Source organism: Lagenorhynchus albirostris, chromosome 14 (genome assembly GCF_949774975.1).
Source record: "Lagenorhynchus albirostris chromosome 14, mLagAlb1.1, whole genome shotgun sequence".
Classification (NCBI taxonomy): domain Eukaryota; kingdom Metazoa; phylum Chordata; class Mammalia; order Artiodactyla; family Delphinidae; genus Lagenorhynchus; species Lagenorhynchus albirostris.
Genome location: NC_083108.1, coordinates 19,670,279 through 19,689,116, shown reverse-complemented (window position 1 = coordinate 19,689,116; position 18,838 = coordinate 19,670,279). Strand labels below are relative to the sequence as shown.

The 18,838-nt window shown below is 34.1% G+C and overlaps 1 protein-coding gene across 1 annotated transcript; it reads left to right on the top strand.

Annotated features, from left to right (window-relative positions):
• The first annotated feature begins 578 nt into the window (after window positions 1-578).
• C14H18orf54 (chromosome 14 C18orf54 homolog) lies at window positions 579-18,029 on the top strand. Its single transcript, XM_060120653.1, has 7 exons — window positions 579-883; window positions 1,592-2,374; window positions 2,930-3,077; window positions 6,328-6,430; window positions 12,634-12,765; window positions 14,089-14,159; window positions 17,582-18,029. The coding sequence occupies exons 1-7, from the start codon at window positions 601-603 to the stop codon at window positions 17,652-17,654; spliced, it is 1,593 nt and encodes a 530-aa protein (XP_059976636.1). The 5' UTR covers window positions 579-600; the 3' UTR covers window positions 17,655-18,029.
• The last annotated feature ends 809 nt before the right edge of the window (window positions 18,030-18,838 follow it).

Genomic DNA, 18,838 nt, shown 5'->3' with positions numbered 1-18,838 from the left:
TCTCAAGTCTTGGGGGTTGGCTAAAGTTACAAATTGGCATTTAAAATGTTGAAGGTGGGTATTCTCCATTGTTCCTTCTTGTTTCAGCTATGTCATTTGATGCCTTTTAAAAATTTATCAAGCACCTACTATGTGCAGCACGTGGTGGTAGGCTTAAGAATTGAAAAATATTTTGTATAGGGGAATGTTAGGTATTGTGATGTCATAGCCTATATCAGCATAAGAAAAGACTGTACATCGTAGTTTTTAGGACTTTAAAAAAAAAGTGAGTATTCTTTCCTTGGTACTTTCTATACATAGTCTTAGATGATTTTTGTATACATAATTCCAGGCACATAATAGGTGATCAATAAATGTTTTCTAAATTGATGATGAAGGAATTCACAGTAATTAAAACAGATAATCTATAATGTGCATTACCTAAAAATAATTTATAGATAATGGATTTTATTTTTTAAAGAAAGTTATAAAACGTTTACAAATTTAGTAATTTCTCTGTGTATAGCTATTATTCCTTTTAATTGGAACTTTAACCTTTTGTTTTTGTATTACAGTTGTTTCTAAGAGAAATGAGTGGAAATAACCCATTTTGAGGAAGCCATGGCAAAATTAAATACAAAGCGCAGAGTTTGTTCTCGGGAATCTTCAGTATCTTCTCTGTTAGCAAGCTGCAACCTGAGTGGTAGTAATTCCTCTAACTCTGATGGCTCTTTTCAGTATAAGGATAGACTGTACGGTTCTGCATCTCAGGCTCTACAGGCCTATATTGATGATTTTGATCTAAGCTGTATGTATCTTGGTGCAAGCACTGGAAAGATTAACATCGATAAATGTTCTGCTAATATGCCAGAATTCTCCAACTATGTTTATAAACCAAAGAATGGTATGCTTTATTCTTTGTTTTCTTTTTGCCTACCGATTTAAAGCATTTTGAGAGATGTATTGTAGCCTTGGAAAACTAAATGCTTCTTTTGGGGTAAAAATGACTTGTAATATTGAGATCTGGTTATATTTCTTAAATGATTCTGTAATTTTCTGGTTCTCAGGGGTTTTCAGGTAAGATCCCCTTTTGACCTTAGAGGAGAAGCTCATGAAATGTAACTAATAATAGTAGATGGCTGATCCTAAACCCATAAGCCGTTCTATTATAGCATAACAGAAATAGCATTGACTTGGTGGTTCTAGCTTCCATTAACTAGCTTAATGACTTTAAACAAATCTCAGCCTTTCAGAATTTATACTTGATCAGTTCCAATTGATGGGCTATGGCTATATTAGTCTTCCTGATCTGTATTCTGTAGGACAGTAATATTCACAAGATGTTAAGGGTTTTTCCTTGGTAAGGTTTCCATGAATACAAGTTTGGAAAATGCATCTGTTGATAATCCAGTTAACACTTTACTGAGCACTTACAGAATGGCCCCTAGTGTGGAAAAAGGTTACATTCTACTCTTAGAAGTGGAGAATATATTCCAGAAGGGAAAATGGCAAACATGATTTTTAATTCTTAATTTTCATTTACTGTTGAATATTATAAAGTATTTTTATATGTGATACAGGAAGGTAAACAGAACTATGCTTTGTTTTTCAGCTTTTGAAAATCTTGATGACAAAAAAGATTTGTCCTTATCCTGTAGAGGACAGACTATTAATGACATGGACTCCATTAGCCTAACAACTGATGATCTATTAAAACTTCCAGCAGATGGATCATTTTCTTTCACTTATGTTGGAGCAGGTCATGGAATTAGCAAGAAAAGCAAAAAACATACTGGAAGACTGAGTTCATCCAACAGTGAAAAGAATCAAAATTTTCAAGAACCAGCCACTCTCCTGGGCAAGGATAACTTAGTTACCCCGGTTGTATACACAAATGTAAAAGGAAAGCAGTGTGGTAGGCTGAAAAACCCAAAACTTGTGAATAAGGTTAATAAATGTGTTTCTGTACCATCTCTATCTTTTAACAAGAAATCATCTTTTAGGGACAGTTCAGAACACAAACTTGAAAAGAATTACCCAAGATGGCTCACTAGCCAGAAGTCTGACCTTAATGTTTCAGGGATAACGAGTATACCGGATTTCAAATACCCAGTCTGGCTCTACAATCAAGACTTGCTGCCCGATACAAATAGTCAAAGGATTTATCAAATATTTAAAGAAGATCACTGTTCCCCTAGGCATAGTTACCAGGCACAAAGAACTTCTCAGCTAATGAATAAATTAGATTGTTTTGAATATTCTTTTGAACCGTCAAACAGTTCACATTCCTTGAGTGATGATAAAGGATTAGTTAATGACTATGAATGTGATTCTGAACATAGCCAATGTCAGTGTGACAATCCACTTCTCCCAGGATCCAAAAAGCCATTCAGTGGTAATTGTTTTGTTTTGTTGTTGTTTTTAAGAACCAAAGAAAGTGCTATAAATTTGACCTCACATCTAGGAGTTTTTGTGTCATATTCTTGATGTAACCATCAAGTGATATATCTATTTTGAACTCTTAATGGTCTTCATTTACATAGCATTTTGTGACTGGAAAATGTCTTTTCTTTTTTTCTTTGTGTCACAACAGATGTCACATTTTTTTTTTTTTTTGCGATACGCGGGTCTCTCACTGTTGTGGCCTCTCCCGTTGCGGAGCACAGGCTCCGGACCCGCAGGCTCAGCGGCCATGGCTCAAGGGCCCAGCCGCTCCGCGGCATGTGGGATCATCCCAGACCGGGGCACGAACCCATGTCCCCTGCATCGACAGGCGGACTCTCAACCTCTGCGCCACCAGGGAAGCCCCAGATGTCACATTTTAACATAGCTTGCTATTACAGATATGTGTGTATTCCAAATTATCTGAATTCTTGTTGCCTTTGTGAGGTTTTGCTGTGCTTTGCATTTATTTCTTTTCTTAAAGAATTAATGTGATCTTTTAAATTAGGTGACAGAATTGAATTGCTTATCCTGAAGGCCAAGAGAAATCTAGAGCATTGTACTGAAGAATTACCGAAGTCTATGAAGGATGACAGTCCTTGTTCATTAGATAAACTTGAAGCAGAAAGATCATGGGAAAATATTCCTGTTACTTTGTAAGTAAGTTACAATAGAAAAACTATTCAGTTTTCCAAATGAAGAATGTCATGTGAACATCAGATTTATCTTTTAAATAACAATGATAATTAACAGTGGTAATAACATGGTAATTCTGTAGAGCATAGCTTTCAGTGTTGCTTGCTTTAAATTGCATTTTTCATTTGTTACCACAAGATGGTGTAATATTTCATAATCTTAGGTACATTATATAATTTTTGTCTTTGTTACATGGTCCTTTTGTTGCACTGTAAAATATTAATATATATTAAATATGAGGAATTAGAACCAAAAGCAACTATTTTGCAAATGGAGAAGGCTTGAAATTCTTGTTACTTTTTTTACTTTAAGTTTTTTCTTCCTCTGTATTCTCTCCATGTATTAGAGTTATTCATTTCTTTTCATTTACAGTTTACTTTCTTAGTCATTATTTTCTGTAAATAATGGTGCATTTTCTTGTATGGTGAATGTTTGCAGTTTCTAAGATTGTTTTCATTTGTGTACTTAACCTTTCTATGCCATAGTTTCTCAGAATAATTTAAAAAGTGTTTGCCTAGATACCCGTGAATGTGAGTATAGAGGAGGAATCGAGAGCTTAGGTAGGAAAGTTTCTTTTAGTGATATTATTACACGTATATTCATCAGAAATGCATTCTTGGTAATCCTGTGTCCTGCCTTAGGCTCTGATAATTTATTATCTTCAGTTGTCTAAGCCTTCATTCTGTTACAGACAGTCTGTTAATTCCTGAATCCTTTTTTTGATTCCTTCTCAGTTGAACATCTTATTCTTTTGTAAGTGGACACTGACTAATTCTAGTTTGGAATCTTGGCTCTGTCACTTCCTTGCTGAGACTCTGTACAAATCACTTCTACTTTGGGGTTGTGAGGATTCAGTTGATTAGAAAATAAATATACAGCACTATTTACAATAGCCAGGACATGGAAGCAACCTAAGTGTCCTTCAACAGATGAATGGATAAAGAAGATGTGGCACATATGAACAATGGAATATTACTCAGCCATAATAAAAAGTAAAACTGAGTTATTTGTAGTGAGGTGGATGGACCTAGAGTCTGTCATACAGAGTGAAGTAAGTCAGAAAGAGAAAAACAAATACTGTATGCTAACACATATATATGGAATCTAGAAAAAAATATATGGTTCTGATGAACCTAGGGGCAGGACAGGAATGAAGATGTGGAGAATGGACTTGAGGATAAGGGGAGGGGGAAGGGTAAGCTGGGACGAAGTGAGAGAGTAGCATTGACATATATACACTACCAAATGTAAAATACATAGCTAGTGGGAAGCAACCGCATAGCACAGGGAGATCAGCTTGGTGCTTTGTGACCACCTAGAGGGGTGGGATAGGGAGGGTGGAAGGGAGACGCGAGAGGGAGGGGATATGGGGATATATGTATACATATAGCTGACTCACTTTGTTATACAGCAGAAACTAACACACCATTGTAAAGCAATTATACTCCAATAAAGATCTTAAAAAAAATAAGTAAATATAAGGTACTTAGGACAGTTTCTGATATATGATGCTCTCTTAAAAATTTTAATAGTGGCGATGATCATCCAGAGTATTTTTTGTTTGTTTAGCTTCATTTCGCACTTGTTGGTTCATTAATATCTTTAAAAAAAAAAAACTTTGGTTAGTAATTAGCTCACTTAATTCTTAAACTTATCTTTCATCTTTACTTATTTCTTATCTTCTTATCAGTTGGTTGTATTTGTATCTGTATTTGTAAAGTCCTATAGCTGCAATACTTTGCTATCAAATGGAACCAAAATGGGTGAGCAAATCATATCAGAGATGCTTAAATTAAGAGTAAAATTTTTGAATGCATCAAATGTATTTTGTAATTAGATACTATGACTTCTAACTTGTATAATTATTATTAATGGTTTGCCCTAGTACCTTATGGTACAGTAGTTGATTTTTGGAAGATTAAATTCATATTATGATGGATATGTTTTACATTAAATTAATGATGGTGTGAGAAGAAGGGATAGACCTTACTTCACTGTGATAATGACAAATTATTATCAATCTGTCATCAGAAACAAAATTGACTGGGAAATACTCCAAGTAGTGTACTGAGAGATAGAATAACTACAACCAGACAATTTTTTTTTTTGGTTTAACTTTTTATAATGGAAAATTTCAAACAAATACAAAAGTATAAGAATAGTATAATGATTCCCTGTGTATCCAGCACCCATCTTCTATAATGAGGTAAATGCTTTTTTGTTGATAGTTGGTGGATGTACAAACTCTTTGGTAAAGAATGGGAGAAAAGACTACTTGGAAGCGAGAAAAAGTTCCTAGTAAATTACAAATCAAATGAGTCAATAATGAAGTGCTGCTAATTATTGAGAAAAAAGCATTATTACATTTAAATATTTTAAGAAGATTCTTAGATATCTGAGTATTTGAGTTAGAGATACATCTTATATTGATATATAAATGAAAAAGATAAAATGAGTTTCTTTATTCTCTGTAACTAATAGAATTTGGTTTGGGGAAAATTTTTACTCTTGCTGGGGATCCCCTTTCCTTCTGCTTGAACATCAAGATAGAAACTATTATTTATTGAGCTCTATTCAATGTACCAGGTATATTGAGTTAATTTATGCAATACTTCTGTGACATAAGTGGGGCTACAAATGTAGAAACTGAAGATAAAGTTTTGTGAAGTCATATAAGTGAGTGGGACTGGTATTTGAACTCAGGAATTTTAATTTCAAAATTGATCCTTCTCCCACTTTAATCTGTCCTCTATATTAACATGTGCCAGTTCTGGGGGAGAAGTCTGTCCTATTGCTTTGACGTAGAAGAGCATGTAACTGCCATCCCAGTAGAAACTGTTAATAAATTTCTGGCAGTTTTGTGTATTAATATTGAGTAACTAACAATGTTTAATTGGAAAAATGCACTGCTTATTTCAAGCAAATGAGCTTTTGGAGGATACTTATATTTGAAGGCTTATTTGTTTAGTTGAAGACTAATGTCTTCAGTTTCTATATAGTTTTTCCTTAAAGCTTTAAAGGAGAAGCAAGGAGATAGGGCGGGATGAAGGAAGAAGTTTAGGGAGAAGGTGAAGGAATCACTAAGCAGCATCAATATGAATCCTAATGGTTATTTAGTGGTGACCACTTTAAATGATAACCATCAGTTATATACTGTCTAATTTTTGTAAATTGGGAACTTATTTGCTGTCTCGTATCCTTAAATCCTAGCAAATCTCCTGTTCCGGTTAACTCTGATGATAGTGTTCAACAAACTTCAAGGGCAAAGTATGCTGACGGGTTCCTTGAAGACTTTTTAAATAATGATAATCAGGTGGGTGATGTTAAATCTTTTTAACTTATTAAAAGAATATTTATGACTAATATATATAGATATTAATTTCTAAGTTATTTAGATAGTATAAAACAAAAAACGACTAAAATCCCTTCTTCCTCAACACACTTCCATAAAACCATCACTCCTAGAATTATTGATAATTTTATTTTAGTATTCTAAAGTAGAGTGACCTGGGATTGAACTCTACAGGGAGCCTAAATTGTTATTACAATGGTTTTTTTTTTTTTTTGTGAAAAACGTACAAAACAGAATCTTATAGAGTAAATTATATTTTCCCATAGGGCGGTTGCTTATTGAGAGTTATGTTTCTAAGATGCAATTATCACCCCTGTGATTTAAAATGGGAAATTTATTATCCAGTTTTATAAAATCAGTGTATGTATATCTTGCAAGTAACCCTGAAATGAAGTGTAAATGTGTATATATACACATAAGGAATGATATATAATATGATTTAGAAGTATAAGCCATGGCTGTTAAATATTGAAATACACTTTTGATATTTTAACATCTGGAAGATTTGAGAGATTGAACACTCAAAACAAAAATTAGCTAAAAATTTTAATACAATATATATCTTTTCCTTCAGTGAAATTTACTAGAGAAAGTAGAGGCTGTCAGAATATGTCTGACCTTAGAGCTCTTTTTTTTTTTTTAATATTTATTTTGTCTGTACCTGGTCTTAGTTGTGGGATGCAGGGTTGCAGACTTCTTAGTTGTGGCATGCATGTGGGATCTAGTTGCCCGACCAGGGATTGAACCCTGGCCCCCTGCATTGGGAGTGCAGAGTCTTACCCACTGGACCACCGGGGAAGTCCCTGACCTTAGAGCTCTGTATAAGATACTATAGCAGATGCTGATTAAGTGAAGCTTAATTATCAAATATTTATTTGCCAAATATTTGGATACCAAGCACTTTTCTAGGAACTGTATTCCTGATAGTAAATAAGAGAGAAGAAACCTTGCATCTTGGATTTTTTATTCCAAATTGGAGAGATAAGCTATATCAAAATGTAATATATAAGGGGATACTACAAAATGTTATAAAGAAAAATTACTTGGGATAGAGAAATTTTAACTAGAGTAGGTAGGAATCGCCTCTCTAGAGAGGTGATATTTGCGCCAAAACCTAAAATGAGTGAATAAGCCTTGTGTGTACCCATAGGGAAGTAACTTTACATGTAGAGGGAATAGTAAGTGCAGAAACCCCAACGCAGAAAAGTGTTTGGCATGTTCAAGGAATATCAGAGTCCAGTCAGTGTAGCTCAATCAGAAAGAACAAGGATGAATGGTTAAGAGATAAGATGGAGAGGTAACCAGGAGTCAGATCATGTAGCTATGTAAGTAATGGAATGAAGATTTTATGTTTTATTTCAGCGAGATGAGAAGTCACTGGAGTACTTTGGAGGAATGAAATTATCAGATCTACATTTTAAAATATAAACAGGCAGCTGTATGGAACATAGACCTTGAAAGGAGCTAGAGAAGGACAGGGAACCCAGTTAGGAGGCTTTTGCAGTGTTCCAGGATAGGGATTGTAAAGGCTTGGGCTAGGTGGGTACATTGGAGATGGTCAGAAATAGTTAGACTTGGGATGTGTTTTGAAGGTGACCTCGTAGGATGGAGATAGAGAGGATTCAAAGGATGAGTCCAAGATGTTTGAGCCAAGCAACTAAAGGATTGAGTGGTGCAATTTACTTGGGTAAGGAGAGCTGGTAGAGGCACAAATTTGCATAAGTTTTTCAGAGTTTGAGATGGATGACTGTTAAATACTAACCAACTAATCCCTTTTCTTATGCCTTTACACACACAGCCTCACTACCACGGTGTTTTTTTATTTTTAAATAATTTTAGATGTACAGAAAGTTGCAAAGAAGTTGTCACCCTTCTCCCAGCTTCCCTAATGTTAACATCTTATATCATAATGATCACATAGGCCCAATACTGTTACCTGAATTACAGACCTTATTCTGATTTCACCAGTTTTTCTACCAATGTCTTGTTGCAGGATCCAGCATTGCATTTAGTTGTCATGTCTTCTTAATTTACTTCAGTCTGACAGTTCCTCAATCTTTCCTTGTCTGTCATGACCTTGACACTTTTTCAGAGTTACTGGTCGTTGGTTTTTTTGTAGATAGTTCCTGAATTGGGTTTATCTGAAGTTTTCTCATGATTAGAATGAGGTTATGAATTTTTGGCAAGAATGCAACAGAAATCATGCTGTGCCCTTCTCAGTGCATCATATCAGAGGGTTCATGATATATTGATATCATTGGTAATATTGATATGTTCCTTAGTTCAGGCTGCCGTAATAAATATGCCTTAGACAAGTTGGCTTAAACAACAAACATTTATTTTTCGCAGTTCTGGAGACTGAGAAGTCCAGATGAAGGTGTCTGGTGAGATCCTGCTTCCTAGTTTGCAGATGGTCATCTTCTCCTTGTATCTTCACATGGCCAAGAGCAGAGAGGGTGAAAGCTCTCTGTTTCTCTTATAAGGGCACTAATCCCACTCATGAGAGTTCCACCTTTATGACCTAGTTACCTCACAGAAGCCCCTCCTCCAAATACTGTCACATTGAGATTAGGCTTCAACATTTGAATTGTAGGGGGACACAAACATTCAGTCCAGAGCAATATGTTAATAAAATAATATGTAATATATAAAATTATAATATATTAATACTTGTGATGTTAGTCTTGAACATGTGGTGCCTACTGGTTTTCTCTTTAGTAAAATCATGGTTTCCCCTTGTAATTAATAAATATCGTAGGGGAGATGCTGTGAGACTATGCAAGTAGTCTCAAACTTTCATCTACTAATTTGGTATCCATTGGTGGATATTGACTTTTTGTCTGCATTATTAATTGAAATTCTTGTGTAATGAAGAGCTATTCCTTCTCCCCCATTTATTTATTAAACTATTTTTATTAGGACTCATAGATATTTATTTTATTCTAGGTTTAACACAATACAATATTATTACTTATTTTTTTGCTTAAATTGTTTTAGTTTAGGCCATAAAGAGTTGCTTCAGTTTGGCTCCATGTGTCCTTTTGACATGTCCCTATGCTTTTTTGAGCACTTCTCTGAGGAGCCATGGTTCTTTTTATTGGAAAATGGTATTTAGAAACTAAGATCTAGGCACTAGGTGTGCTTATTACTGCTGGGTTTTTATTCTAGACTTTCTCAGCAGGCAGACTTAGGAAACATAAGTTTACTAAGCCACGTATACACACATACTTATTTGTATATCTGTTTACATATATATATTTTATATGTAGGTATAAAATCATGAGTTCATACTGATACTACTTATTCGAGTCCAATACCACAGGCTTTGTTTTAGCCCCTCTGTTCCTTATTTGTAACTTCTTTCTCATCTGGTGAGAATCTTTACTCTTATTATCTATAATAGGTTTACTTATTTTTTCAGTCTTAGCATATGCATAGTTTCAGAATTGCTAACCCATACTGCTGTAAGAAACACATTTACTAATTAGATTATATTATTTGTGTATGGTTCTTTTTGTCTTTTGCCTTGCAATATCCAGTCAAAATACTCTTTTCCAAGGTTACCGTGGTTAATTATTTTCTGCCCAACTCCTTTCAGTGTGGTCATGTTGTTCATTTGTAATGCTGTTAGGTGGCTCATTTTTTTTATTGTGTAAATTGGGTTATTCCCACATTTTATGTGGTTTAAATAATTGGTTTTTGAATACATGAAACATTACTATAGTTCCGAGAGTCAGAGCTATACTATACAAAAAGACATACTCAGAGACATTCACTACAAGGATTTAATGAGAAGTCTCAGAACAAATTCTATCAAACATGCCAACGTTTATTAAACATTCATTCGTGAGTGGCACAGAACAGTTCATATAATCTGTTTTGTAGTTTTCTTTTTTGGTACTCTGACCAGAATTTTGCCTGAAAAGTTCACTTAAGGCAGACATAGCAAATTGCAGAGGCAAGCTTTTGTAACTTTTATGGTTGGCATTAGGCAACCTGAATTTCTTCTAAACCAGTGGCTGGATGCAGATCATTTAGAGATAATGCCTGAGGTGCTGTCTCCAAGGTTATAGGAGTATAAGTGGAACTGGATCCTTATGCCCTGTTTCTTTTTCTTTCTTTCTTTTTTTTTAAATTTTGGTAAAGTATATATAATATTTACTATTTTGACCTTTTTTTTTTTTTTTGCGGTACACGGGCCTCTCACTGTTGTGGCCTCTCCTGTTGCTGAACACAGGCTCTGGACGCGCAGGCTTAGCAGCCATGGCTCACGGGCCCAGCCGCTCCACGGCATGTGGGATCTTCCCGGACCGGGGCACGAACCCGTGTCCCCTGCATCAGCAGGCGGACTCTCAACCACTGCGCCACCAGGGAAGCCCTGACGATTTTTAAGTGTATAGTTCTGTGCAATAAGTACCGTACCTTCACATTGCTGTGCAACCATCACCACTGTCTATCTCTAGAACTTTTTCAGCTTTACCAACTGAAACTACCCACTAAACACTAACTCCCCATCCTCCTTTACCCCCAGCCTCTGCTAGCACCATTCTACTTTCTGTCTCTATGAATTTGATTATTCTAGGAACCGTATATGTTTTAGTCTGCTGAGGCTGCCATAACAAAATACCATAGGCTGGGTGGCTTAAACAACAGATATTTGGTTCTCACAGTTTTGGAGGTGGGGGAATCTAAGATCAAGGTGCTGACTGATTCTGTTACTGGTGAAGGCTCTCTCCCTGGCTTGCATACAAGCCACCTTCCCACTTTGTCCTCACATGGCCTTTCCTTGAGCTCTTAAGTGTCTCTATGAGGATATTAATCCTATGGTTTCAGGGTCCCACCCTTATAACCTCACTTAACCTTGATTACCTCCTTATAACCTTATCTCTAAATACAGCCACATTCAAGGTTAGGGCTTCACCATGAATTCTGGGGTGGGGGACACAATTCAATCCATAGCATCTTATAAGAAGACTCATACTATATCGTTCCTTTTGTTACTGGATTATTTCACTTAGCATAACGTCTTCAAGATTCATCCATGTTGTATCATCTGTCAAAATTTCCTTCCTTTCTTAGATTGAATAATACACCATTGTGTGTATGTATCATGTTTTGTTGATCCATTTATCTGTTGATGGACACTTAGGTTGCTTCTGCCTTTTGACTATTGTGAATAATGCTGCTATGAACATAGGTATACAAATATCTGCTTGAATCTCTGCTTTCATTTCTTTTGGGTATATACTCAGAAGAGGAGTTGCAGGATCATTGTGGTAATTCTGTATTTAGTTTTTTGAGGAATTATCATACTGTTTTCTACAGGAGCTGCACCATTTTATTACGTTCCCACACCTTGTTTCTTATACCCTGTTCATATAACTGTGGAGAGTGCCTTTAAAATCTTTTTGGCCACTGTGCTTAACTTCGTATATATGTTATACTGTCCATGTTGAAATATTTTAAATTATAGACATCTTAAGAGGCCTATTTTCCACTTTGTGGATGATTATCAGGACACAGCAACTCATTTGAAAGATGTAAAAATAAAGGTAAGACTTTAAAAAAGAAGTTTAAAAATATCCTGTACAGGTTCTCTTAACTGACTACTTTATGTGGCTAAGTGCTGTTGCCTTCTTTGGATGCAGATAAGATCAGTGGTAATCGAGGTGTGAGTGTTTTTAAGGTAGCAAGGAATGTGTGGTCCATAAAGAGGTGAAAAACCAGCATTCCCTGTGTGAAAACGTATTTGGAAGTGTGCAGAGAATATGATATTTGAAATTCTAGTCCTTGTTCAGCTGATAACCAGCGTCATTTACACACTTGAAAAGAGCATATTGACTTACCTGCTCTCTGAGGACCTTTCAGTTCAAAAAATCTATAATTTTAAATGTACTAAGTGAACGCATTGCAAATGTAAACATGTACCATTCATTTTAAAAGAACAAGGACTGGGAAGGATGTGCCAAGCTGTTAATAGTGATTGTCTTTAAGTGACTGGGTAAGGAGAGGTTTATGAGTTACAGTTTTGATTTGTTGGAACACTTTATTGACATGTGTTGTTTGGATTTTGCATTAATTTATATTGTGGGGAAATAATACAAAATAGAACTTTTCCCCTTCTGAATTTGGATGGTTCATCATTCATCTGTTTTAACTTCTAGAGCTGTACCCTTTCTGGAGGGAAACACCATGGTCCTGTTGAAGCCCTGAAACAAATGTTATTTAATCTTCAAGCAGTGCAAGAAAGTTTTAATCAGAATAAAACCACAGAGCCAAAAGGCGAAATTAAACAAGTAAGCACAAACTTAATTTATGAATTGAAATCTATGAATGTGAATTGAGATCTGTGAAGGATAAGATTTCCTCCTAGATCTTTCTTAGCCTCACCTCTAATTTTATGTTAATAAGCATGGTATATAACACATGTCGTAGAGTTGTACTGTTGTTATTCTTTTTTTTAGAAAGTAACTTACTCAGATTTAATACTGTAAGATTTTTGCAGTTGTGTACCCCTGAATGGATTGTTCTATTAAGTTTATGGTTATAAATACAACATCGTATTTAGATATGATGTTATTAAAACTGTAGATGAAAGGATTGTAAGAGTTGTTTTTTAATGCCCTACAAAATTATTCTGTGTAGTCCAACTTCCTGTGTTTATATTTGAGGTGGCCTAGAGAACCTTTCAACATTAGACTTCTCCCCATAACCTTTGTCATCTGAAGTTTAATTTTGTTACCATGTGTTTATTGACTCTTAATACGGTTATGTAAAGTTTTATTTTAAAGTAATTGTGTTTTTGTGTATTTCCTAGGAATTTGGAAATCTGTTTCTGCTTTGGGCTGATATTTCATAGGGGTCGAATTTTCCTCACAGTAGTATAGTGTTTACAAACCTAGCTTATGTTCTTCCAAGCCTGATTGTGAATTCTAATTCTGCCACTTACTAGCAAGTGCAGTATTTGTACAGATCACTTAACCTCCTTAATTTCAGTTTCCTCTTCTGTAAAATGAGATTGTTGAGAAGACAAATTGAAACAAACTATAGAAAGTACTTATTATAGTCCTTGGCACCTGGTAAAACGTAATACCTGGAAAATACTTAATACATTTCAATTGATATTGTTTATTTTGTTATTCAGTAGAGCTTTACAAAATTCAGTTTTCATTACAAGTGAGTGTACTAGATTTTAGGAACTATCACATGCTACTCACTTAAGTTGTATTTCTTAATTTTTCTCCTTACATTCTAATGATCATGACACTAACATACAGTGCAATCCATCCTTCTTTTCCTTCCCCTTTTAAACATTCTTGAGATAAAGCCTTGTTCAGTAAAGTCATAATTTCAAGCCAAGATTTGATATTTAATGAACAAACATTTTGAAGCATACTTTAGGACAGTTGCAAGATGAAAAAGTTGTAGTATTTTTAGAATAAAAAATATATATATATATATTTAATGCTTTCCTGAAAATTATTTGCTTAGAATTATTTCCTTGGGAATGCGGACAATATTTTTAATGTTCTTATTAATCACACATAGTAAATAGCATATAAGTTTATAATTATATAATATTTTCACTGTTCTATTATATTTGGTGTTTTTAATAATAGGTTTCAGAAGATGATTTCTCTAAATTACAGTTGAAGGAAAATATGGCTCCTGTTAATAGGTCACTTCAAAAGTAAGTGTTCTCTGTTAATTTCTGAGTATGTTATGGATACAAACATCTCTGATTGAAATCAGAAGGTTACAGAATGGAATTAAAGTAGCTGGAAGAGGAAGTGTGCTAGGTATATTTAAGATTCTTGGAGCATAATTTTTAATCCTGAGATTTTCTCTTAAATTTGTGCTATTTTCTATTGAAAATGTTCTTAGGACCTAATGAGATAACTGTAGACACTAAAAATATAATAGATGTGAATGGCCTAGGGAAAATATCTTTTCATTTCTGAGTAATACCAACAATTTGAGATAGTATTGGTGTGGATATTCTGGAAGAACAACTTGTACGTGAAATGTGTTGTCATATATTCCCTCTAGAAGAGATAAATAATCCTAATTAAGTATATCATTATTTGACATATCGCCACAGAAATTTAAGTGGATATAATGTCCTGGATATAAAGATAGGTCTAAATGCCCCAAGGTGTTAATCTACTTATTTTCTTAGTTACATATCTTAAAAAGTTGGGAAGAATTTCCTATAGTCATGATATTGGTAGAAGAGACGGGTATTTATTTTATAGATTTGATTGTGTGAATATGAAGCGCCCTTACACATATGAATGTGTAAGATTTTGTAATTCTCAATACTAAAGGCCATGCTGTGAAAACCAAACTTAACGATAGCTGGGAAGTTGTCTCATTTCTCAGATCTCTTTTCTTGCTCAATTTTCTGGTCTTCGTTCTACACTAGGGATAGACAGAATTAGCTCTCAGACTTGCAAAACTTGACCCTAAACCAAACATTTTTCTTTATTCTAATGTGCTCATATTTTACTTAGATCTAGGAAATAGTGGACAGTTTGTTCTGAAAAGCCTTTCATTCAGTTCTTGCTGGATTCTAGGCTGAATATAGGCCAGTTAACATAGTATTTAAGAGAACAGCCAGTATAGTAGTACTAGTAGAAAAACAAATGTAAGATGTCAATGGGTAAAGTATAGCTAAATTGCCATCACATAATCAGTGTTACTGAGTTTCTGTGGGTTGATTAGTATTTACTTGAATGATCATCAATAGATACATTGTCACAATAAGAAATGAGTTTTTTAATTTCAGTTTTTAAGGTGAATGACTATTCAATGTTGTAATACAACCCTTAGGTTGATGTTTTCCCCATTAGCCTGCTTTTTCACTTTTTGAGAGAAGAAAATCAAGAATAATTTCCTTCTACAATTTTATCCTTTCCTTCTCCCTACACTTAACTTTGAAATACCAATCACTTTTGATAGACTCTTCTCTAAACAGATTGCTTTATTCTCAAAACGGGAGATAGAGGTTAGATGAAAGGAACTGCCAAATGATTGCGTAGCTGAGGTAGGGAGACTGAAGATTTCACACTTCTACTTAGCTTTTTTATTCCTTCCCATTATTACCCACTCCCCTTTCTACCTGACATTTTGTTTTAAAGACATAAAATATACTACATGGGATTAGAAAGGAAACCAGTTATAGTGAATTAACCATGAAAATATTAAAATACATTTCTAATTAGTAAAATATGCTTCTCTTTATTGCATTTAAAATAAGACAATACATTTAAAATACAGGTAAGTTAAAATTCATTTTGTAAAAACATGTATTAGTGTGAAGGCCTTTTGCATAACTTGAATAAAAGCATTAAACCATGGTGTGCTCTTTTACTTACCTTTCACATATTGATCAGCAAACAATTACAGAAAGGGAATATTGGAAGGCATTGATGTCTGGGTTACCAGTGAGACTTCACTATTTGGAGGATGAAAACTAGACTTAAAGTTGTCTAATAGTTGGCCAGTTATGTCATATGAACTTTTGGACTGTAGACAGAAAGACTTAGAGGACATATGTTTTAGCAGTGGGTTTAATAACTGTTGTAATTTTGTAACTATTATATAACTATTGTAATTTTGAAGTAGTGATGAGTATAAAACATACTTGCAATGACTATAATGTGATATGAAAATACCTCTGATTTCTATGGCGTATGAGGTCACAGATTTTGGCTGTTGCTTACATTCATAATGGAAGGAAATACTAATTTAGAGATAGCATTTTGTGAAAATAAAGATGATTTTTTCCCCATCCAATTTCATAGACCCTCTAAGTCTAAAGGATCTGTTGACCCTCCGATTTGTAAACAGTAACATCAGATTCTAGCCACTTGTCATCTTCCTTCTCTTGAGTCACAGCCTGAAAAGAAAAAAGGAAGATAAGCCCCAAGTATATTTACAGATTATCTTCTTCCTCATAAATATGTCTGTAGGAAGAAAATAATTCTTTAAGTAGAGAGATATTAGGATGTAGAAATAATAAAGTCTAATTTTACCTCTGATTGCTTAGTAACTCTGGATGAGTTATTGTCATTTAGTTAATGAAGATGACAATCTCAGAAATTAACAGAAGCTGCCAAAAGGATGGCATTCAGATTCTTAATACATTTGAGTAGAAGTGTCTAAGAAATAGAGTACAGGGAAATAGACGTAATGCAGTAATTAACACTACTAATTTCCTCCCTCTCCTTATCTTTGGTAAAGTGGAAGATATATTTTATTTAATATACATCAATTGAACCTGTGTTGGAGACTGTAGAATAAGGTGTTGTAGTCACCACCTTTCAGTAACTTCTTACTAATTTCTCACCTTAGAGATTACTGGTATATTATTTCTGTTTTTCTTGGTCTCTTATTTATCAGAGATCTGAAATATGGTTGATTAACTGATATTTTTGAGTGATCCTCAAGGATCTGAAGGGTAAGGGAGAAGGAAAGCTGGAAGAATACTTTTAGAGGAAGACTGGAAAGTTAAGGGCTCCTATCTTCTTGGTTTGTCTGAGGGATGATTGAGAAAAACCAGGTTGTTGGTATAATACTGCATTATTCAATGTAATTGTCATTTGTTTTCCCCCATGCTCAATAAAAATGAGTTTTCCTCAATTGTAACTGATTCTTTAGTGCTATTTAAATTTAGCTCTCTTGATTGTACATGTTAAAAATGAATTATGTCCTTTATTTCTTAAATGATATACACAGTATATCAGAAGGTATCATTTCATTCTGCAAAGTACATGAAAAAGATGCTTTAAGTGTGACACAAGTGATACCTATTATTGTTTCTTATTAGGCTACTTGGCACACTTTCAAAAAAAAACCCTTAAATGTGAAACATATAATTTTTTTAAGTAAGTGTTTATAGAATTTTAGATGAATTATTTTAACCCTCAGTTATTCAGATTGCAAGGTTTTGTAAAGAAAAATTTTCAGTTTTGATACTAAAACTATTCCATAAACTTATCTCTCATACTAATTTTGAAGTTAAGAAACAATATAATCACCATTTCTTTTTGCATTACCTATTCAGTCCTTAATATTGGTTTATAATGTGTTTTATACTTTTTAATGAAGGGCTTTGCACCATTTATCTCGCCTGAGAGACCTGGTTGATGATTCCAGTGGGAAACAGTCACCGAAAATATGAAGAGGAAAATAAAAGTCTAACCAATAAGTAGTCACCACAGAACAAAAATGTATTTTTTTTCCTATTGCTTAAACTGACAAAGTAATTAGAAGCCATATATTATTCTGTGATTGGTTCAAGTATTATATATTTTTTAAAAACCAGACTTGAAAATGTCCATAGATTTTTGTGGTCTATCCTCATTTTGTGCCAAAATACCAGGAGGTGAACTAGAAGGACCCACACTATATGGCCTAGTCTGACTTTGGTCTTCAGGCTGTCAAATGTCTAATATTCAAAGATGGATGATTTCCGTTCTTGAAGCTTACATGGACTTAACCTTCTTCAGCATCCTCATCATTTTATCATCTGATTCTGGATCATTAAGAAGCTTTTCCTGGTTTCTATCCAAAATCTCTTAAATAGACTCTTTTATAAAGTTAGTATCCACTTAAGGAGCTTGAGGAATGTCAAAATTGTTATGGTGTATCTTATCCATATGGAAGTATGTTACTTTCAAGTTTCATAAAGCAAGCATTTAAGAATATGTTATATTTGCAAATAACATTAATTGGTGCAGTGCTAAAAGGATGTTTTATATTGTGAATTCCAGGAAAACCTCATTTAATTAATGCTTTGATTCTATATGTAAGATAATCTTGACAGTACTTGACAGTTTATAAAATATTTGGGGGGGGATATTTGAGATTTTAATATTTTGATATTATTTCCCAGATTTAAGTTTTGAGGTTAGCTCAAACTAGTAAAAACTATATCAGTGGCCAGTTGCTTTATGGAATTTGATAACTAAACTTAAATGAATATGGAAAATTAGAAAGTAACTGTATTTTAAAGCTGTTTTGTAAGTGCTGAACTTTCTTTAAGGTTTGTCACTAGCTAGGACTGAACAGAGCTCTATAATTTTGCAACTTCTACCAAATGAGCGTCTAATAAGCAGGAAGCATCTTTACCAACAAAATGAAGGAATAATTCATAAGACATGGCAAAGCATATTAAAAAAGCCTGATGAAATTAAAGAATTGGTATGTATACAAATAGTACAAATTAACACTACCCAAATTGGAGCGTTTTTGCTAATAAGTAGCTTCACTGTCAAATAGGAATTTCTAAGTACATTGGGTCAAAGAATTTTTCCCCCCAATTTAAAGCACTATCTAAGGCCTTTGTTATAGAACTTACATGTC